The 23,844-nt window shown below is 35.6% G+C and overlaps 1 protein-coding gene across 22 annotated transcripts in view; it reads right to left on the reverse strand.

Annotated features, from left to right (window-relative positions):
- GTDC1 (glycosyltransferase like domain containing 1) overlaps positions 1–23,844 on the reverse strand; it is a 374,641-nt gene that overhangs the window by 248,173 nt on the left and 102,624 nt on the right. For 15 of the 22 annotated variants that reach the window (XM_017947202.3, XM_017947206.3, XM_017947205.3 and 12 more), the window contains 3 exons: positions 7,782–7,845; positions 6,793–7,010; positions 4,885–5,086 (listed from right to left, as the gene is read on the reverse strand). In XM_017947202.3, the coding sequence (XP_017802691.2) occupies positions 4,885–5,063 (179 nt within the window). In that variant the 5' untranslated portion in view covers positions 5,064–5,086; positions 6,793–7,010; positions 7,782–7,845. Of the gene's footprint in view, positions 1–4,884; positions 5,087–6,733; positions 7,011–7,093; positions 7,505–7,781; positions 7,846–8,432; positions 8,456–23,844 lie in introns of those variants that run through there. The other 7 variants (XM_017947213.3, XM_017947204.3, XM_017947219.3 and 4 more) reach the window with 5 other exon arrangements.

Consider the following 23,844-nt stretch of genomic DNA (forward strand, 5'->3'; position numbering starts at 1 on the left):
AAAACAACTAGATAAGAAGTGCTCTAAAATCAGACTAATAGTCTCAATTATTACGTTAAAAACAAGCACATTAATTATAAAAGCAAAACTATGATGGCCCTTATTCTACAGTCAGAGTTCTTTTATATAATATATTTTGCATCCATTTGGGGATGGGTTTTTTCCCCTTTTATCTTCCATTCCATTCATTAAAAATAATGATTGTCTCCCCTCTGTAAAAGTATAATAAACATCCAGTTTGTCTTTTAAAATACAGTTGTCAAATTTAAAGGGTAAATATACAAGAGATTTATCCTAGAGGTCTTTAAGGCACAGAGTTTGTTAGGAATAATGTCTTGTATCCATATGAACTGCTACCCAGGGAGCCGTATAGAACCTTACATGTAATATTTTATTTTTTAAAATAAGCTAGAAAGGATATTAAAAGTATCTACTTGAAGTTGCACTGCAGTGCTTAACTCCTGGGAAGCAATGGTTTCACAGTGCTTGCTACTAACTACACAAACACTTTTGAATTGGCAATCTGTGGTAAGAATAAACTACAAACTCCATAACAAGAAAACCTTGTCCCCCTCCTAACTGGAATATTTTCATCGAGAACACTGACAAAGGAACACAAAGGAACATGGAAAAGATGAAGCCTAGAAACCATCCTTTAGGGATAATGATGACAGGTTTAAGTTCTAGTTTTACAATGAAGAATGTGTGTGCAGGGGTGTGTGTGTGTGTGTATGTATGTGCGCGCGCGCGCACGCATATATGTGTATATGAGAAAGAGAAGAGAGGGGGAGAGAGGAAAGAGACAGACAGAAAGTGGCAGAGACTGACCAAATGGTTGGCTATTTGGTTTGCAGGATTATCCTACTTCAGTAGATTTGTAGATCTACTGAATCTAGGATGAGAATGGGATCATCCTAACTAACTGTCAGCTACATTTTCAACATAAAGTCAGCATGCCTAAATTAAACAATCCTGTCAATCAGAGGAAACTTTAGCGAGATGAAATACTGTGGAAGAAGCCCTAAGGGCCATGCAAGTCTAGAATTAGGCCGCGGTGTGTGCTGGCTAGATAGGAGAGCAAGACTGGTACAAAAACAAACCAAAAGAACACCCCACAACAAGGCAGTATAGGATAGCAAAGCTAGTAGGCTAAATGACAGAAAAGCCTCAAAAGAGGAAAATTCAAATGACCTGTGACTTTTGAGGATTAAGAGAACATCACAGATTCACAGACCCAGAAAACACGTGGTGTCTGGCCCTCCAGCATCCAACAAGAATCAAGAACTGCAATATGTCTCAAGACTGGGTGAAGTACCATACCTACTTCTAATTGTAAAATACAATAATATATATTTTAATCAAGACATATTTAGGTTTAATTTAATTAAATAATTTACCATGCTTTAACTGGAATTAAGACAGAATAGTTGTTAAGACAATGGACTTAAGAAGAACGAATAGTATATAGTCTTTGCAGGTGGCCAGACTTGAACTCAAATCACATATCCACCACTAATCCAGGCACTTTGCAGCCTCCCATCAGCCATTTATGGCAATCCAGGGGTTCTGTCCTCATGCTTGTACTTCATGGTTGCAGACATCACAACCAGTCAAATGTAAGAAAGGGGAGTTGGCCTTCTTCTTTTATAAGTAAAATTTAAAATCAAACCACTTTGCTGGAAGAACTCCCAGTAGTCACCCACTTAACTCTAATTTGCCACAACTTGGAGACTGATCAACCCAAGCTGCAAGGAGAGTAGGGAAAATTTGGCAAAGGAGAATGGGATCATCCTAACTAATTTAAGTCCATGTTGCTTCACTCCCAAGGGCTGGATACTTATCCATCCTAAAGAAAACTGTGATTCTGTTAACAAGGAAGAAGGCTGTTAAGTGGGCAATGATCAGTATCTGTCACAATACCTCAGATGAAACAAAAAAATGTAATTGTAAGCATCTGAGGGTGAAAAAAAATGATTTTTAAATAACAGAGATTCTTTCAGTTCAGTAAAGATACTACAGAATGAAAAATGAATAAAATATCCTCGATGTCTAGTTTAAGGTACAGTCTAAGAAAGTAGAAATGCTTCATCCTGGAACGAATGATTAACATTTCATAACACAAAAGTTAATGCCTTCCCTCAAGCCCCATAGTCAAAACTTTTTTCTGTATCTTGTGAAGTATCTAAGGCAAAGCTGTAATATAACCTAAGAATAACAATAACTATTGACAACTTTTGACAGAATAACTTGAGCTTTCGTAATCTATAATAAAACTAAACATCTCTAACATGAACCATGATATATTCTTTTAGTTGTCAAGATAAAGCAGAATCAAACTGATTAATTAGGCTGAAGTATTTATTCTTTTAATAATAAAATACATTTCAGATAGTAAGATTATAACAACAACAACTACATGCTCAGAAGTGAGAAAAACACCAATATGTACCTACATTCAAAGTCTTTCTCATCAGACACAATCGTATTTGTTCAGAGTATTTTGCATAGAAGGCAATATTGGTGTTTAATCATTTTACCTTTATGAGTTTTGATGATTTCATGTACCAAGTATACAAAAAAGTAACAATTGGAGAGCACAAATTTTTCATATCTTTAAAAATCTCCACAGATCTCAGACTTATTTGGTGTAACAAAAGGTTACTCTTGCACTTCAATCTAGGACTGAATGCACGTATTTGTTAACTTAGTATTGTGCGATCAAGTTTTCATGCTACTGCTATTTTTCTAAAAGTATTCAAAAAAGTTACTTGGTAAAGAGTAGAGAAGTTATCACTGTTCAAATATAAGTTAAACTAGCAAGACATGTCTTTGGGTTAAAGACTGATTACATTAGTATGGTTAACTGCAAAGGCTAAATGGCATACCTTGAAAGATGACAGACACCATTGTTAGGCCATGGAGGTTATGGCTATCAGAGAGTAAGGCTTTATACATCATCATCTTTCAGATATCCACCTCCCAAATAAGACTGCTTCAAAGAGCACTGTGACACTTAGCCTCAAATGCTTCAGGCTTCAAAGGGAGTAGGGAAGCCATATGCGCAGAAGTGTTTGCTTGCTATCCACACACATATATTTGTGATACAATAATGTAATTCTGAAAAACTGCATAATCAAAATGAAATCAAACAAGAGATATAGAAATGGCTCATTTTAATGTTCTAATCACTGTAGAAATTTATTATATTTAATGGTACTGTTAAATGAAAAAGTGCCATAAAGTCAACTGGATTACTTGACCTTAAGTAATATAATACAATTGGTGCTGCAAAAACACAATTAAATGGGATGTGAAAGCAACCATAAACAGTCATATTTTAACACAGCAATAGTCATAACTTTTATATTAACATGTTCATTGAAATTCCTCATACTATTAGTGACTCAACAATATTCACTTATTACTATATTCACAATATTCACTATATCAGAATATAAAACACTAAATTATGTAAAGAAGGATACACTTTACATTAAAAAAAAAAATTCTGAATACGCACTAAAACAGCATTTTACTTTTAAAATCCTAAGCCATGTAACTGGAATGCTCACCGTTATTCCATCTGACGCTATGCATTCTCAGAGACGATACATGGCTTTCATACAGAAAATGGTTACTCTCTGAATTCCTCAAGTTCCTACTAGGAACAGCAAGTTACATTTAAGTCACAAGCTGCTATGTCTCCTGTGGCCACTTTACAAGCAGCAGATGGGTACAGGTACTGGAGGTAAGGTGGGCATTGCAGCTTCCAACATGCTCTTCCTCTAAGAACCTATCTGCTCTAACTCCATTCATTATCAGCCCAAAACTTTTCATTCCTGCCCAAACCAATGCAGTCCTACACACAGGCTTATCCGATTATTTAAAAAAGTACATAACACTTAAAGTTTTATATTATTTGTGATAATAAATGGCAAAAACATTAGCTATGTTAACCACCACAGGATAGTCTTCCACTATTTAACCATCAGGAGAATACACAGGAATACATACAAATGGAGAATAAGGAGGAAGAGATGTTCAAGGGGATTCCATCCCGTCTCTTCTCTCAGTTAAAATGTAATGAGTATTTACCTCCATCTTTTCAGTGTGTCCCATAAGACTCTTATTTTCTAAATTATTATTATTAGGGATGAGGGTCTCACTCCATTGCCCAGGGTGGAGTGCAGTGGCACAATCCTGGCTCACTGCAGCCTTGAACTCCTGGGATCAAGTAATCCTCCCACCTCAGCCTCCTGAGTAATTGAGACCAGAGGCACATGCCACCATGCCCAGCTCATGAGACCCTTTCTAATAGGTCCTCCTATTTCCTACTTCCTAACAAACCAGAATTCAGAATTGAGTTCTGTGTCCCTCAAATCTACTCATCCTTCAAGAGGAGGTCAAAGGTTACCAACTCTATAAAGCCACTTCCAGTCTGTCACAGTCCAAATCAACCTCTCCATCTTTCACCTCTCATTGCACTTGCCTATCTCTACCTCAACAGACTTTAAAGCCTTGGACATATCCGCCTTTCAACTCTGGTTATTCGTACAGAGCAGATACAATGAACCAAACTAGAAGATCTACTCTTAGGCCAAAAATTGTTACCCACACTCACACCCATGTACATAATGAAATCACAAGACAATGAAAAAACACATGTGGTTGGTTCTAAATGAAGCTTCTTTCCCACTGACCAGGTGTCTTTAGAGGATGAGTGTACTTCACTGCTCTGCTTTCTCTAAAGAAATATCTACTGTAGTCATAATAACCAATTCCATAGTTGCAGAAATTCTCAAAGATGCTGATAGAGAAGCAGCAACATCCTCGTAATAGGTATTTTTTTGTAAAAGCTGAAAATGCATCCTGAGCTCTAATTACCTGTAATGCTCACTGATGGGAATGGTCTGAGAGAAGTATAAAGCAGATGTCCGGGCTCTCCAATGCCATTTCTTTGCAGGAAGAGTATAAAGGACGCAGTCTCCTAACTCTTCTTGGAGAAGATCCACCAGCTGTTTATGGGAGCCTCCATAGAATGCTTCAATGATGAGGATACTCATTGGCCCGTTCAAACCTTCAGATCCTAGATAACAACCAAAAAATGTGTATTTTTCCATTACATACATGTATAAAATTTTTAATAAAAATAAGCTCAAATTTTATACTCAGAAAATACAAATAATTTAGCAATGTATTATTTTTTAAAATAGGCTTATCCCATTATTTTAAAAAGTATATAACACTTAAAGTTTTATATCATTTGTGTTAATAAGAAGAAATAACAGTGTCTTTATTTTTCTGATTTGTTTTCCTCATGTCGTACGATTATCTCCCCTATGACTTTAGTTTATTCTCCAACACCACAAAGCTGAAAGCCCTCACCTGCTGTGATCACTCACTTCCTGGTTTGTTCGGCTGTAAGCCCAACTCAGTAATCTCAGAAACTACTTGACTTAGAGCTCTAGTCTTGGACAGTCACTGAACTCATCTCCTAATGACGACTTTCACTTCAAGAGCCCTTCATTTATTAGGCCCTTTCTGGTTCAGAAATTCTCTGATTCTGTAACTCTTGTATTACTACGTCTCTAAATTCACCAGGTATAACTGCCCCTAGTGAATACGTATTTAAAAGAAAGCATATCAACCATATGCAAATCTCTATTTTCTAGTGTTAAAAACTTGAGGATGCAATTTCTTGAGACACTACACATACTTTGATCACTTCCCCACACTTGCCAATATATCACCCCCAAAGGAACACCAAAACAATGTGGTAAAGTTGTATGTGGGTGAACCAATAAGATTTCTACAACTTTTCTTTAGACAAGCAACCTATTAAGAGAGATAAAGTAGCAATAATGGGGTTAATAAAGACATGATAAAATTTCATCACAGAGAATTTGCTATCAAGCAATTTTTCATTTTAATATAATTTTTGTTAATGTGCTCAGTGAAATAAAAAGATATCTATGAACATAAAATCTCTCATATACATCTCAAATTATATGTTATTTCCTGTAAGACATAGGGGAAAAACATCATTCCATGCATAAATGCTATATTGCTTAAAAAAATTCCAGATGTTTGAATTTTCCTTTATGACTTAAGTAAATATTACTCATTAAATAGCATATTGCTTTTCTTAATAATGTTGTTCCACAAAATTATTAGTCTCAATGACTCAATGATGTTCTTCACTAATAAAACTACACTTCACTTTGTTCAAAGTAATGGCCACTTAAATTGCATTTCAAAGCAAAAAGGCTTCTTTTTGATGTCTAAATTTTCCAATGAGCATTTGGGAGGATGGGGGAATATATTTATATATTATGTGGGCGGGGGGGTGGGGGCTGTGTATGTGTATTTCATTTAAATGCAAAATAAGAATCAGTGGTCCTCAGGTGGAAAAGGCACGAATCCTAGGATCAAGGACATACACGTTTGAACCTCAGCTCTGTCACTTCCAAGCTGTATGACCTTGGACAAGTTACCTAACTTTGTAGGACCCAGTCTCATCATCTCCAAAATAGAGACAACAGTACTAACCTCAGACGTGTGTTGTTAAGATAAAATTAGAAAATGCATGTGAAGCACAGTAGACTACAAACAGTAAGAAGGTATTTAGCCCATCCCACCATTAGTATAAATCACTCTACTTAAGGAGAAAGAATCTCTTCAAATTTTCTACCATTTTAAGTTCAGTAATTTTCAATAGTGGTCTCCTACCCACCAAGAATAGATGAGGAAAGTGGATATACATATGCGTTTGAAATTGCAGTGGGTGTTTACCCGTTCCTTGTCAGTAGCTTGCATTTTAAACATGAATTTGAGAGCCCTGCAGATTTTGTGAGTAAGAAGTAAGCTCAGAGTCCCAGCTATGCAGAGTTCATGGTCCACTGGAGACTTCTGTTCTAATAAGGCAGTGTTCAACAAGTTCACAGACACCCTCTAGGTTCAACAAGTGGTAGCCATTAATCCTTCAAATGATGGAAATTTCTAGAAAGTAACTGAAAAGAATAAAAGGCAATTTTGAAAATTATACCAAGAGTTTCAAGACAGAATATAAGCAGTTTCACATTAATTTGCTTACCTGATTACATCGTAGATATCTACTATCTTGCTTTATTTCCTCTGACCTACTAATGCTAAGGTGTATTAAATATATGCCCTGTATGTACTTAAAAGGTCTCTAAAGGCTCTTGTAAAAACGACCTATTTCCCCAAGTGATGAAATGTGATATAAACCACTCTAAAGAATACCTCACTCATCTAACCTCAAAGAAAGCAATATCAATATTGGAAAAGAAAACTGCTTTCTGATTCTTCATCATCTTGTCCTTTTCCATGATTAATCTAAAGTACATATCATGATGTTTCTTATGGGCCTGGTTCACAAGTTATCTGCAAATTATCAGCAGCCACTGTGGAGGCAGTACATGTAGGTGCTGCTGTAGATTCAAGACGCTCAGTAGGCAGAACTGAACACTAAGCATGTGGGAGGCTGAAAAATAGAAAAGGGGAAAAAAAGATTATAGCTATAGTAGATTTCCACCCCTCTGACAGTTCAGTAAGAAGAGTGAAATGTACAGGTTTGAACTAGCATTTACGTGAACATTTTTTCCATTGGCCAATGGGTGTGCCTGCATTTGGGGTGTTTTTCTAGGGAAAATAACTATGTCCTACCATCTCTGAAAACTATACTTAGTGGCTTTGATTCATGGAAATTTGTTCTACTTGTTTTGTGGAGACAGACATATCCTGGCAGTTCCACTACTTACTTCTATTGCAACTTTTGCAGCAAGATGAAAATGCGTTCTTCCCTATGGTCTTCTTGAAGCACACCTGGAAGAAAGATGATTCCCATTAGATACAAGTAAATGGGGGGAAGCTGGTTTTTAAATATATGATTCAAACCAAATGGCATACAGCACATTAAAGAATAGTTCAAATACTTTGGCTAAGCTTGAGTTTTGTTTTAGAAAACTGCTTGAAACAAATAAGCATGAGGTTGAAAAAAGAAAAAGAAAAAAAAAAAACACTTCGCTGCTATGATGGAATTTGCTAAAATACAAAGGAAATACACTATTTGCCCATTTCAGCAATAGTCAGAGAAAGCTACAAGTGGTCACCTTGATACCGCAGATGTTCACAAGCATGTAGGGTGAATACAGACATTTCTGCACCACTAGCAAAGGCTACTAAGGAGTACTTGGAACCAGCAGTAATAGGGCCTCACTGTTTAAGGTGCTAACTCCAAACCAAGGACAGCGTTTCCTTTATAGGAGGAGGCTGTGGCCAGATGTTTGCCAGAAGATGGCAGAGAGCCAAAAGTCTCCTATTGGTGCCTGAGTTTATGAGCCTGTTAAAGCATTGTCCCAAGTACCACCAGAAACCTTAAATTATGAAACATTTAAACTGATTAAGAATACCAGAATGAGGCTGGGTGCGGTGGTTCACGCCTGTAATCCCAGCACTGTGGGAGGTCGAGGCAGATGGATCACCTGAGGTCAGGAGTTCGAAAGCAGATTGGCCAACACGGTGAAAGCCTGTCTCTACGAAAAATACAAAATTAGCCAGGCATGGTGACGCATGCTTGTAATCCCAGCTACTTGGGAGGCTGAAGCAGAACTGCTTGAACCTGGGAGGCAGAGGTTGCAGAGAGCCGAGATAGCACAACTGCACTCCAGTCCTAGCAACAAGAGCGAAACTCCATCTCAAAACAACAACAACAACAAAAGAATACGTGAATTAGGGATGTGGCACTTGAAAAGGAAGAAACAACAAAAAACTTAGTTTGGAAAACAAATACCAAACAGAAAACCCATGTCCTTTTTGCATGGCACTCAGAATAGTATTATACGACATTAAGAAAAGAGTAAATGGCCGCTCCATGCTTGCTCCCTAAAAGAGTATATAAAATATTTCAGATAAATTTTATCAATTTTTAAGTTTTTCTGCTTAAATAAGCTTCAGTTAAAGAAAAACTCACTTCTTCAGCACAATTTATTCCCCAATGACACCAGATGAATGAAAACTTACTATACTATTAAAGCTTTTTGAAAGTTTAATTCATTATCGATACTATGATTTAATGATACATGGCTAAACGCTAAACAACAAATTTGGCAATATAAAATAAGTCAAAGTGATAGCTGTGACATAAATATTTTATACCATTTCAAATTCTATTTAAGATCATCAGAAGTCAAAATGATCTATTTAAGAATTGTCTACCTTTTTGAAAATGTATATTTATAATTGAAAGGGGATACAATGTGAAAATATCAATAGTATTTCATACAAACATTTTGACCAAAATGAAAAATCACCATTAGCATCATCCCAATTAAAAACTAATAATGCATTGATAAGATCACAGAGAACAAAAGTAGCCTGAAACCAGTGCTGTGAGTATTTTTAAATTTTTATTAAAACTTTTTGTCATTGTACCTGCAATTATTTTAGGCTTGACCCAATTTCTTTATTCCCTAAGCCATGATCATTTTCAAGGTGAACTACATTTTTATCTACCTCCTTTAGCACTTAGAACTGCTGTGGTAGTTGAAATGTTTTTAACAGTATAGATAGTAAAAATCTGCAATATGCCATTGATTTACTGAAAAGTTTATGCTAAATATAAGTATATCATGTCAATTAAAAAAATAAATTTCAGTCACACTGAAACCTGTAATTAGCCTTCATATGACGTCAATTTAGTTACCTATAATATTCAAATCATTTTCCAACCAAACACCTAGTAATAATTTTAAATCAGAGAAATTGTTGTATTAATATATTCCATAGACACCTTTCTGTTATTAGTTGTAGGAAGCTACAGTTTCAGTGATGATGGTTTTAACGGTTTTGATCCCACACACATGAGAAATTGATTCCACAGGCTAATCCACATATGGCTTGATACCTTAAAACTTCAATCAATTGTTGAAAATATAGTTTTGATTTACCTATATGCAATATTTGGAAACTTAAGCTTGTTAAAGCAAAAAACAGTGGGCTTAAACACTAAATGGCTTAATTTGGGGAAAGTGAAACTTGAGCAGTATTTCTCAGTAGGTCATCAGAAGTTTACCTGGTATTTTCTTACTGACCCTTTCTCTCCCTTCCCTTCTGCACCTCCACCCACCAACACACCCAGGTTCTATTTAAAAAGCAACCAATAACCCAGCAGAGTAAAATAGGGCAGTGGTGAGAAAAGTTAGTATTACCTTCCAGCCCACTCATTTATTTTAATGATTCATCACGGAAACCCCAAGTTGTTAAAATATACCTGAAATCTCATTAAATAGTAAAAATAAGCATGAAAAGATCTCTGCTTTAAAACATGTCACCAGTGATTCCCCTAACAGAAATCTATTAAGAGTGTGAAGTAAAAATACGTTTTGCTAAAAAACTTTCCTCAAAGTAATGTACTACAATCAATTATCATACGGGGAAAAAAGAGACAAGATAAACAGATTCTACTAAAATGTTACTTTTTTAAATTCTTCTATAAAAATCAAGCATAGCAAATTCATCTTAACCTCTAAAACCTGAACATAATCTCTGAAAACCGAAATAAAATCTGGTATCAAATGCAAAGTAATAATTTTGCAGTCATAAAACTCTATGCACTGAAAATATTCTACATAAATGTAAACAAAGTTTGGCTAATATAAAAGAATCTGCTTCCAGAGTATTAGTCTGAACTGCAGATAACTAACACTTGATGGATACTGATCATTATTCCATTATTTGGTTAGGGACATACAGTCTAACATTTATGTTGTAGTTGTGTACTACCATATGTACTTAAATAGCAACATTTTGTTTTAATCCTGGGTTCAAATTGACAAAGATGTGGTAAGCTAATAATATATACCCCGCTCAATGCTATGGATATGCTAATCTCTTCAACTCTTAACTTTTGTGTCTTGCTGTAGAGACTAAGAACTGAGAATTCATGCATCAAAACAAAGATTTCGTAGGAAAACTCATACGTCATATTTTCTGTGAGAAAATTTAAAGCTATTTTCAAACGTGCTTTTCCAATTATATGAGTTGCAATGATCTTTTAAATACAGGCTCTTTGCAAAGGTAGCATCTTATATGTATTTGTGACTTTAATTTTCCCTGAAAAACATTTCTTTTTTTTCTGTTGGTTTGGAATTTAACTTTCTGCTTAAAAGTATCAGTCATGGGTGGGTGCAGTGGCTCATGCCTGTAATCCCAGCACTTTGGAAGGTCGGGGTGGGAGGATTGCTTGAACCCAGGAATTTGAGACCAGCCTGGGCTGTTGTGAGACTCCATCTCTACAAAAAAATTTTAAAAATTAGCTGAGCGTAGTGGTGTGTGCCTATATTCCTAGCTTCTCCAGAGGCTAAGGCAAGAGAATCACTTGAGCCCAGGAGTTTGAGGTTACAGCAAGCCATGACTGTGCTACTATACTCCAGCCTGAGTGACAGAGCGAGGTCCTATCTTTATTTAAAATATATATATATATATATATGTGTGTGTGTGTCACTTATTCCAGGACTTGAATTAATAAAGTGTCTTGGTTAAAACTCAAAGCATCAAATGCAAACTCAGCAAATAGTTACTGAGTACTTACTTAAGCACATCATGTACTTGTTTTCAAATATGCACAATTCTACAAATAACTAGATAAGTATATATTAAAAATTCAATATATCATTGTAAGGTTATATTCCACATTATATAACACAATTACAAGATTTTTGTTTGTGTGAGAAGTTGAGTGGTTTAATTCCACTGACAAATAAAATACTAACCCTCTTTCAATTTTTTAATGCTATTAATTCCATGAATAATTTCAAACTATAAAAGCAGCAATGAATTCGTTCTACTGAATACTACAAATATTTTTAATTTGCCAACAGTCACAAATGTGGCAGCATATTTATGAATCAACAGAAAGTTTTACACCAGAAAATCATCTCAACACTCATTTAAAGTATCGCATTACCCTTTTAACTAGGTCTCCATGCTACCATACAATCTTGTTGCCACCACACCATTCTCCTTAAGCTAATCACAAATAATCTTTCCAAAATGGAAATGTGACCATAAAATGACATGCTCAAAAACCTTAAATCACTCTAAGGGTAAAATCCAAGGCACTACACATGGCAATTAAGACTCATTTCCTGGCCCCTTCGTTTCTCTTCACTACAGCCACATTTGGCCTTCTCCCACTTCAATCCCTTTTCTCCAACTTCCCCAGACTCTACTTTGTAGCAAATACCAAACACCCACACTCCCGGAGCTGTTTTAGACTCTTTATAACTTCACACTTTTATCTCACCTCCATCAGCCTTCTCTCTTTGTTCACCTAATGAACTTTTGTTAAAATTTCTGCTCATGAATCACCATTTCTGTGAAGGCTTTCCCTGAACTCCTCCTAAGCATGACTTCCTTTATACTCTGTAAAGCAGAATTATAATTGTTTCACTGTAGTCACATGTTCTGCTTCTCCATGGGGCTGTGAAAATCTGAAAACTGGGCGCTGTGCCGTTATTTTCCTGAAAGCTGTCTCAGAACCCGACACACAGTAGACAAACTAGGTTTTTCTGGAACTGAAGTGAAAATCTGGGGGACACAGAAAGTTGCTTTCTTCTGCCTTGAAAGTGACACTGGCTTCACTTAACACAGGTTCTGAGCAACAAGTGTCAGGCAGCACTGTACTTGATACTAATGATTTCCCATTATTCCTGAAGTCTAAACTAAATCAAGCAGCAAGTATATCTGGACACATTTTATTATGTTCTCTTTCAAATACTGATTCTGCATTGTTGACAGAAGCAGAATTTATGGGAAATAATAAAATTTTTCATATAGGTATGTGTTTATTTTAACCTACCAATACAAGAGAAGTAACACTGATTAGAGAGATGGGAGAAACAGAATAAGCAATTGAATTCTAGGCCAAAGTGAGTTTTATGGCCTAAGAGAATATTTGTAAATTTCATAAATTTTGAAAATCACCTGCAGTTTCTTATTCTGTTTGACCTATTATCATCCTAGTTAATCTGAGAAGTGGAAGTAGGATGAGAAGCCAATTCCCTCACCATCAATCTAGAGAGCCCATTCCACCTTTAGTAATTAGGTTTTTATTTAACAGAGAAGAAAAAAAGGCATTTTTAAATATAAATACTTTCTGCCAACAATTATTCTTTTTATAAAAGTTTGACAAGATGAATAATGTATTTCCTTCTCAAAGATGGCATTTCTCCAGAAGCCTTCCACCTTCTTGAAATGGGCTGTAAACCAGCTCAGTGGGAGAAAACTAGGCTCCCTGATCCATTCGGATATGAATACCCAAGCAGAGAAGTCAAGGTGTGTTCAGAATAACAGGTGAAAGGAAGGCTGATACCATTGTTGAACCACTTTTCTTTTACAGAATACAAAATATAAAGAATATCAGCATCATAGAGTAAGTGACAGCAAGACTAAAACCCAGGTCTTCCAACTCCATATTCACATGGCATTCCATCGTACTTCACTGCAGGCACAGGATACAACATAAGTAAAAGAAACCTCCATTTTCCAGTCTTTGAGTTTTAGGATTAAATAAAAATGTTTAATAATTATTAATATTTAAATGATATATATAAAAAACACAGTGTATGTTTTATATGCTTGTGGAATATAAATGTCACTATAAATTAATATATTAATCACGTACAATATTTAATAATGCCTCCTCGTTTGTAAAACCAAGACATCAGTAATATAAGTAACTGACTATCATAATAGTGAAATACTTAAATTGTTTTGTTTGAATCTCTTCTGATTCCTCCCAGAGTCCAACACAATCATCACTCATCGGAAGATATAGCCCTTATTCTTTACCCCTAAGCGCTGGACAGGCACCTTTTTGATAGAATAATAGGTCTTAAGAACTAGGACTGGAGGGGGGAAAAAAAAACAATATTGAAGAGTCACATGCCAACAAAGGTTTGGAGTAGAAAGTGAAGAAGTCAGTCATATAGCCATATTCAATCTAGCTCAAAAATTTACTACTGTTACCATCAAGCAAAGTCAAGGTTCTCTTGACAAAACAATCTATAGCATTTCTGTGTACTGATCACATGTAGGATATATTTATACAAGTAATTATTTAATGTCAATATCTCCACTGGATATTAAGTTCCATGGAGACACTTGACTAGGTCTGTTTTGCTTACCATTGTATCTCTAGCACTCAGCAAACAGAAAGTGTTCAATAAATGTGTGTTGAGTCAATGAACCATAAAATCCTTTAGTAATGGCCGTGACAATTTCTTCCTAATTCATTCAAGAGTTTTACTATTATCAGACATAAAAAAATACTTCTTCCTATCACTCATTACTATTTACTCTCATAGGCAGAATTTTATGTACAGATTGTATTACCATGTAAATATAATAGGTGGCATCTCATTCTATTCAAAATGTCACCCCTCAATCTAAGGAAAATCGTCTGCCCTGCTGAGGGATTTAGAAACTATGTTCCATGCCATGGGAAAGCATCTTCCCCAATCTGACTGGAGTCTACAAGAATGTTTAATTCAAAAATAGTCACGTCTATGACCTGGAAGGAGTCCACTGGCTTAATCATTATACTGGAATTTTTTATTGGACAGAAACATTATCTTGCTACCCTACACTAGCTTCTATGCCAACATTTAACTCAGACTGAGTTTGTGCAGGGTAATTATAAATATACACACGAAAATGAGTTTAAAATAAGATGACTAACATATTCTTAACTATATTGGTTAAGAACACTCAAACATGTTTTAATAACTTAATCCATATTAACTACAAAAGTTATTGAGAAGTTTCCCTCTCTAAGTGGGAGACACATACCACATTTTCAGGTAATTTTGAAACAGAAATAGCAGTGTTACTCTAACATACAAATATTCTCAACGTCCTATTTGAAGTACAGCAACACAAGCAAACATGGGTGGCATTCCCTTGATGAGTTGAAATAAATGTCCCTGAGTCTAAGGTTCTGGATTTAGTCACTTCTAATGAAAAATGAAAAGGCCATAATCTCACAATTCAATTTGATTTATCCATGAGGGAAAGTATCTTAAAAAAAAAAAAAAAAAAAAAGCAAAATCCTAGCATCTCAGGAGGTGAAAGACTATCAGACAAACATTTGGGAGAAGAAAGAGGAATTTCCATAGGGGACTGAAGAGCTGGAAATGTATCAACGTTAGATACAGTTGATGTTTTTAATATTCATTTTATATCAGTGAAAAAGCACTTTGCAGTAACAGACCTTTTTCTTCTTCTTCTTTTTCTTCTTCTTTTAAGATGGAGTTTCACTCTTGTTGCCCAGGCTGGAGGGCAATGGCGCGATTTCGGCTCACTGCAACCTCCACCTCCCAGGTTCAAGCAATTCTCCTGCCTCACTCTCCCAGGTAGCTGGAATTGCAGGCGCACGCCACCATGCTTGGCTAATTTTTGTGTTTTTAGTAGAGATGGGGTTTCACCATGTTGGCCAGGCTGGTCTTGAACCTGACATCAGGTGATTCACCCACCTCAGCCTCCCAAAGTGCTGGGATTATAGGCGTGTCACTGTGCCCGGCCTACAGTAACAGACTTTTTAAATGGTGTTAGGAAGTGTGAGGTGAAGCCAGTATTAGAAACTGTCCTTTAACATCCAAATCAACAAAACCATGTTTTAAAGCTGTATCAGACCAGGCACAATGGCTCATGCCTGTAATCCCAGAACTTTGGGAGGCCAAGGTTGGTGGATTGCTTGAGTCCAGGAGTTTAAGACCAGCCTGGGCAACATAGCAAAACCCCATCTCTCCAAAGTACAAATAATTAGCTGGGTGTGGTAGCGCATGCCTGTTGTCCCGCCTATTTGGAAGGCTGAGGTGGGAGGATCTCTTGAGCCTGGGAGTTGGAGGTTGCAGTGAGCCGAAATCACGCCACTACACTCCAGCCTGGGGGACAGAGACCCTGTCTCAGAAAAAAATACATTTAAAATAAAATAAAAGCTGCATCAGTTAATATATTTATTGATACTGCTCTCATCTCCAACATTCTACATGAATACAGATATGTATTCGAAGTATTCAGTAAAAGTATGTTTTCTTCTATTTATTTATTGAAGTTCTTTTTCCAGTCACTATACATATTTTTAATAATCTTCTGATTTGCCAATAGTTTAAGACATGTGCTGACAGTTTACAAAGGCAACATCAGAAAAACTGGACAGAGTCTAGAGATCTTTAATGCTAAATTTTAAAAAGCTCAGAAGCCCAGTTTAGACCAGGGCTGAGTAAATCTGGGGCTAATAGATGTGGTAATGAGAGCTGTATCACTATTTTTAAATATCACAAGGGGCATATTATTAGCTACCCACTATTATAAGAAAAAGAGTCAGTCTGTTAATAACAGACGGGGATTTTTTTTTAATCCTGAAGATATTTAGGATTGAAACTGTTAAATAAAGAAAAGGTATACACGGACAACTGTGCATAATTTCTAGAAGGTCTACTATTGTCCAAAGTTTCTGCAGAGGAAGCACGGGCTTTCCCATATCAACAGCTTGAAGTTTCCTGACTGGAACAAGCACTGTGACTTTTATCTATTTAGTGGCCTTGTCTATCTCTTTATCAACTGGTTTTTCAAGGAGACATTCCAATGATACAAATATTTTGTCTAATGAAGCACAGACCCTATAGCCAGAGTATTCCTTACAAACTACCCAAAGCTGCATTCCGCATCCTCACCATCTCTTAAAGTAATATAACACTTTGCAAACAGTGTGTTCAAACAGAGTAAAGTTACTTAGGAGTTAGTTAATTCCCCCTTGCATCTCTCTCCAGCACATATATGCACCATATCTGGGATTATTAGTCTCGGTACTGGATTAATCAGCATTCACAATTAACAAACAGCCTGAATCATTTTAGAGAGAATTTATAACTCAAACTACTAAAACTAGGCATATAATATCCTATATTTTCTATAATAGTTGTTCAATTGATCTTGACAGAATTGAAGTATCCCATTATCCTCTTGCATTACCCTTGTTAAATGCACCCACCTTGTTTCCAAACTTCACTTGCAAGAATTAAATTTAAAATGTCAGATAAACTACATCATATTTTTTGGAGTAAATGCCTGCTGGGGTACAATGTGTTACCTCTCCCAGGAGTACTTGTATGTTACAAGAGAACAACAGGTGATAGTGAAATTTCAACCATCTGTATAGTAGATGCAAAGAATAGTTTGTGAATTAAAAAAGGACTTTTCTAAAGTCTCCAAAATGTAGACTGAAAGCTGCTACCCAATTGACTAATACATACAGTTAGCTTTGCTTTGAAGTATTAGAATATTCTATCACATTTCATCATAATACAAAAAGCTTGAAAACTATGTACATCTTTTGATTCAACAATAGCATTTTTAAGGATTAACCCTGGAAGTTATCAAAAATCTTTACTGCAGTCTGTCCCCCAATTAAAAACAATCAAAATATCCTATAAAAAGGGATCTCTTATGATTAAATGATCAAAAAATATAACGAATATACATTGGCATGGGAAAATGTTTACACTACTGCATGACTGCATGAAATGAATATATAAAAACTATTATGAAATGAGTATCACATAATATGAGAGAAAGAGTACATGCATACAGGTAAACATAAATGATCATTTGAGGTAGAACTGGGAACAATTTTGTTTTCCTCTTTGTGCTTCATTTTATTCTTCAAGTTGTCTTCATTGAATGTGTTTCAACTTCAATTAAAAGAAGCTATAACATTTTTCTTAACTTTAGGGAAGGAGGCCAAATTGTTTGATATAACAAACTACTTCCCAATTACTGAAGGCTTCCTCCCTTCCAGAACCTTGCAAGTGGTTTTCAAATTATTATAACTACTATTGCTATAAGGAAACTTATTTAAAAACTAATCAACAAGGGTTAAAACTAATGGTGCCACAGCGATTCAATCCATTATCATTTGGTTTGCAAATATTGTTTGTTTAAGTAATGTATGCACTAAAAGTAATTCTCAATCTTAAAATGTACTTGTTTATTAAATAATTATAAAATGATCAAGGTCTATACATATATAAGGAATCTGAGGCTGTACTTTGACAGTGTGTTAGAAACTAAAATTATTTTGGTACTTACAGTTTTGAAACGGAACATGAAGAGGTAAAATATAAACTCAAAGTTTTAAAGTTCAAGTAAAATGCCAAAATGTTATGCTTTGATAATTAGATATGGGTCTTGAAATGAGGGGAAATATTTAATTAAGGTGAATGAAATTGAAAAGGACTTCTAGTTGCACACTTAATTTCTGAAGTGTCTTGTATTAAGAAAGCTGGAGGCTGGGCGCAGTGGCTTACACCTGTAATCCCAGCACTTTGAGAGGTGGAGGCGTGTGGATCACAGGGTCAGGAGATCAAGACCATCTTGGCTAACACAGTGAAACCTTGTCTCTACTAAAAATACAAAAAAATTAGCCGGGTGTGGTGGCCGGCACCTGTAGTTCCAGCTACTCGGGAGGCTGAGGCAGAAGAGTGGCATGAACCCAGGAGGTGGAGCTTTCAGTGAGCCCAGATGGTGCCACTGCACTCCAGTCTGGGTGACAGTGAGAGACTCTGTCAAGGGAAGGGGAGGGGAAGGGAAGAGGGAGGGGAAGGGGAGGGGGAGGGGAGGGAGGGGAGGGGAGGGAACTGGAAAATGTTATTGTATAATCATCCATATATATTGCACATGTTAAAAAACAAAGCGAGGACTGATTGGATAGTCAACCAAAAGAGAAAGAGATTTGCATTTTAAAAGACTTCTCATAACCACTCAGATTTGTCCTATATTTATATACATGCAATATGTGAATGGATAATCAATAAATATTAACCAATGGCAACTCAGACTTAGTAGAGAAATATTTTTAAAGGGACTCTCCAAGCTCTAGTACTTTTTACAGTCTAAACATGTTTCATTTTCAAGTAATATGAAATAACTCTGTTCCTGGAATTGTTTTCCAACACAACCATTTCATCACATTCCATTTTTTAAAACACCCATTCCAAAAAACCTAACTTACAAATCTAGTGAGAAATCAAACTACTAAAAGTATACAAATGATTAACAAGTTCTTTCCAGAAAACAAAAAAAAACTAATAAAATATGAAATATATAAATGCAAAAACTGAAGGTAACCTTATTTTATCTATTTAAATGGGTATGAAGACTATACCTATTGACATATAACTTTCCATATTTTAAAATAAGCACAAACTTGATATGAAAAAGAAATCCTAATCTTAGGAAAGCACCATGTGGCATTTTTTAACTTTACTACCACTTTGTTGACTCTTTGTCCCAGAGCAGATCACCTCCAACATTAGTACTCTGACCTTCTAGAGAACTGACAGATAAAGTTTATAGTGAGAAAAAATGAGCTTTTATGGGTTTCCAAAAGGGAATTCTCATGACACTAAAAGCCATATAATAATATTGATTTGATAACCAATTTTTTTACTGCCCAATTATAGACTTAAGATTTCTAGAAAAATATCCAAGTGAAATTTGACATAAAATACAGTAAAAAATAGTCTTGAGCTCATGACAAACAGTCTAGAATCTCTTTACAAACTTTAAAAATACATATAAAATGATTTTTAAAATCAGGTCTTCTTTAAAGTGTTGAGAATCCCAAGATTTACCTTTTACCTTGGGCCTGACTGACCCTCCTCCTGATACATTTGTCAAAAATCAATTCAGTTATAGCTTGTACCTTTCTGAGAAAATAATTTCCAGGCCTGTTTCTAGTTTCCTTCCATCCTAAAGGCAAACGTACAATGTACAGAAACAAGCATTATTTTCTTGTAAAACCATCTTCAAAAATCAATTAGAATACTCAAAATATTCTATTCTCACAAATGAAAATAAGTTGCTTACTGGAATGACAGTCTTCCATTTCACTGCCTTAAAAATTAAGCTGGCATGGATAATAAAAGTGTTTTCTGACTGGATATGCTTGGCATTCAAATGTTTTTAAAACAAATACTAATCCATAATTAGATTTCACAGGCACAATCTATAGAAAATAGAATTCTTTTTTATTTTCTGAGAGAAATATTAATGATTTGTTATCATAAAAGTTATAATAACAATGCCATGGTTTGGATAAACTTATAAACAAACCTGTACGTGAATGTTTTCTATCCTTTTCAGCCTAATCTCTACCATTAATTCATTCAACAAATACTTACTGTGCCTACTAAGTGCCTGTTCATCATTGTTCTGCATGCTTGGGGACAAATTAGGTAACAAAGCAAATGGTACTCTTATCACAAACAATTTCTTTCTAATTGGAGTAAAAAGACCATCATCAAGTTAAATGTATGTCAGATGAGGGCACCTATAAAGAAAAATAACACAGGATAACAGAGGATAGGGGCTACTGAGAGCTGGTGTGAGGAGGTTATTTGATACAGCGTTGTGAGAAAACATCTTGCTGATAATGAGATGACATCTGAACAGAAATCAGAAGAAGGGGCGAGGGGATTGGGGAGTATGTAGATCTGGATCTAAGCAACAGGCACAGCAAGACCCTGATAGGCATATGCTTGGTATGTGCAAAGAGGAGGAAGCTCTGTGTGACCACAAAACATAAACAAATTTGCTTTATTCAACAAGCATTTATTATTACATTCTAAAAATTAAACTGTTTTGTGATATTATGATGACCCAAATACAGTCTTGGGTCTCAGGCCTTGATATAACTTCAATACAGAATGATAAATGTAGAACATTTGAGCAGGGTCTCAAAGAGGGACCAATAGCAAGTTATACGAATAGTTCAAGAAGGTGAACCAAGAGCCCAGGAAATACAGACTTGAGGAAATGTGGCAGACATTACTGGCTCACGTAACTATTCAAATTCTCCTTTTGCTTCCTTCTAGAATTCAAGCTAAAATATTTGAAATATTTGATCGCCCAGGTGCAGCGAGTGGGAGCATGTTCCACAATCCACCAAAATGGTAAGGCTGGAAGGAAGGCTCAAAATTGGAAAGCACCTTCTATTGGGAGCCAGAACACTGCTGCACACCTCTAAGCAAATCAGCAGGCCACAGGGCATCTGACTCACACCAGGCCTCTGGTATCAGACCCTCCTTCCAAGCTCTGCTGCCTCCAGCCTCCCTTATCATCTTCAACAGGAGCTATTCATCAGCCTTCTAACTGATCTCCCTACCTGTAGCTACATTTAACGTCTTCCATTCTTCCTCTGAAATTTATAGATACCTTGATGTCACTTTTCCACTCAAAAACCTATACTTTTTCTATGAAATAAAGAAAATTATTTAACAAGAAATAAGACCCCTTACAATTTGGTTCCAAGCTCCATTCTAGCCTCAATTTCTGTCACTCCCACAGACACACTATTACTCTAAATACTAAAGAAACCATTCTATTTCATCAAATACTCCATACACATTCCTATCTGCGAGTACTGCTCCTGCTATTTCTCCTCTCTGAAACCTTTTGCCTTCATGACCTGTCAAATTCCTACATATAGTTCAAGACGTCATTCAAATTTCATGTCATCCGTGAAGACTTAGTCAATTACTCACCCATATTGAGCTAGTCAGAAGTAATTACGCCTTCCTCTGTAGTGCCCTAAATTTTGCTTTTACCCCATTTAGAGCAGTCACCACAATCCCTCTTATACTATAGTTATACAGTATATGTGTGTGTGTCTCCCAACCAGATCTCAATTTCTTGGCAGCAACGTTTATGTACAATTCATGTTTGTAACTACTCATAACCCAGCAAAGTGCCTTGTATACAATATTCAGTTAATGCATTCTGAATTCTCATCAACAGGCTATAATTAAGTCACTATCTTATGAGGAATAAAACAAAGGAGGTATTCCTGAATTTGAAAATTACAGTGTTATCACAAATTGAATTGTTCAGGTATTACTATGGTATTCAGATCTTCAAGTAAATCCTAAATCACGGCCAATATCATTGAATAGAAAGATAAAGACAGTAAAAAATAAAGTGTGAGTGTTTATTGGACAGCATGAAATACAGAGGAATGGAGAAATGCAAAGCATACAGCTACCCATATTAGAAGCATTATCAAGGGATACTTATTTAACAAACATTTACTAAGTGCATATTGTGAGTCAGATACTATACTGATCAGTGACAATAAAGGTGAAAATAGTGAGGGACGGCTGATATTTTACATGCACTTTTTTAAGTGCAAAGTGTTGACCTTTATTACTTCCAAAAGTATGAGCAAAAGATCTGCTTAACGGCCAAATAAAACTACCAATACCCAATTCTGAGTTCAAATCTAGGAAACTATTTTGCCTACATTGTGATTATGTAAGAACCCTTCTCCTAGGACTGCTTTTGAATGTTAAAAGAGCTTTCTTTATTCCTAGTGACTATAAACTGCTCAGATAGAAAATTTGAGTTCCAGACACTTGAATACATTCCCTGCTTTGAATTAAGTTCTATCCATGCACAGACTGTTTTAGTAATTAAGGTACCAACAATCCTGCCATCATGAATGAAAAGAGAGGAATTTATTAAAATAGGGTTATATGGGGGATGTTGTATGGGAGATAGTAGATAGTTGTTCATTTTGTCCTCTGAGGTTAAAATAACAGAAACTGAATGGAAATACAATAAAGAGAATTTAAGTCAGACATTGGAGGAGTTGTAAGTTACTGATTCCTACCAAGTCTGAGCCATTCCTTCTGCAGATTTTGAATGAAGATGTAGTCTGCATCCTTCTAAGACAGTCAAGGGCACAACAAGCAGATGTAAAGATGACCTCTTAAGATTTCCTTTGGACATGAAATTCTATCGTACATAACCATTTGCTTGTGAATTAAAAAGTATAAAGCTGTCCCTCTAAGAATTTAAAAACTCAAATGTCAACTAATGCAAAATCTGATTTAATATGTCCTTAGCCATATGATGCTTCTATAAATCAGCATCAGTAATATAAATTATCAAATCACCTGTTTGCCTTTTGAATAAATTCCGATTGCCTATTTCTTTAAAAACTAAGATCCTAACATATGAGTACTATAAAATATCTTTGTTTAAACAATAGTCTATGCATAGAGTTAAAAGCAATCATATTTCTTACTTACTCATGGAATACTCAGCCCCCAAAAAACATTGGTACTAAACCATTTTGAGGACTTCCCTTTTTTTCAAAACAACTTGGACATTATTACACTGATGTCCCCTTAGCAATAACAAGCAATTCTACAAAATTTAGTCCACAAACCCTCACAAAATTAAAAATATTACAATATCCTTTAAATGTATAAATGATTTATACCCATAATATTAACAAATATATTTCTTAATATTCATTCATTCATTCAAGAAGGGATTATTGAGGTTCAACATGTAGGCACTATGCTAAGCGTAAAGATACCAAGATGACCCAATTACAGTTCCTGTCCTCAGACACGGAAACATAACAATACCAACACATATGCACTAACTGTTCAAAAGACAATCAATAGCAAGTTAGTACATAAACCAAGTATCCAGAGAGTTTCAAAAGTCCAAACAACTAAATGTACAAAGGAATTAAGGAATTACAGCAGATAACTTTAGGATGGCTCATTCAACACTCATTCTAATTCCCATTCTCCCTGCCTTCCTCTAAAAGAGGGTAGAAAGCAAAAACACTCATTACTTCACTCTAGAGGTGGTTATATAGGACATACTTTTGACCAATGAGAACTAGACAGAAGTCCCTGTGAATAAACATCCCTTTCTAAAGAAAAAGAGAAAGTATCCATGGGAAGA

Source organism: Papio anubis, chromosome 10, assembly GCF_008728515.1.
Source record: "Papio anubis isolate 15944 chromosome 10, Panubis1.0, whole genome shotgun sequence".
NCBI lineage: Eukaryota > Metazoa > Chordata > Mammalia > Primates > Cercopithecidae > Papio > Papio anubis.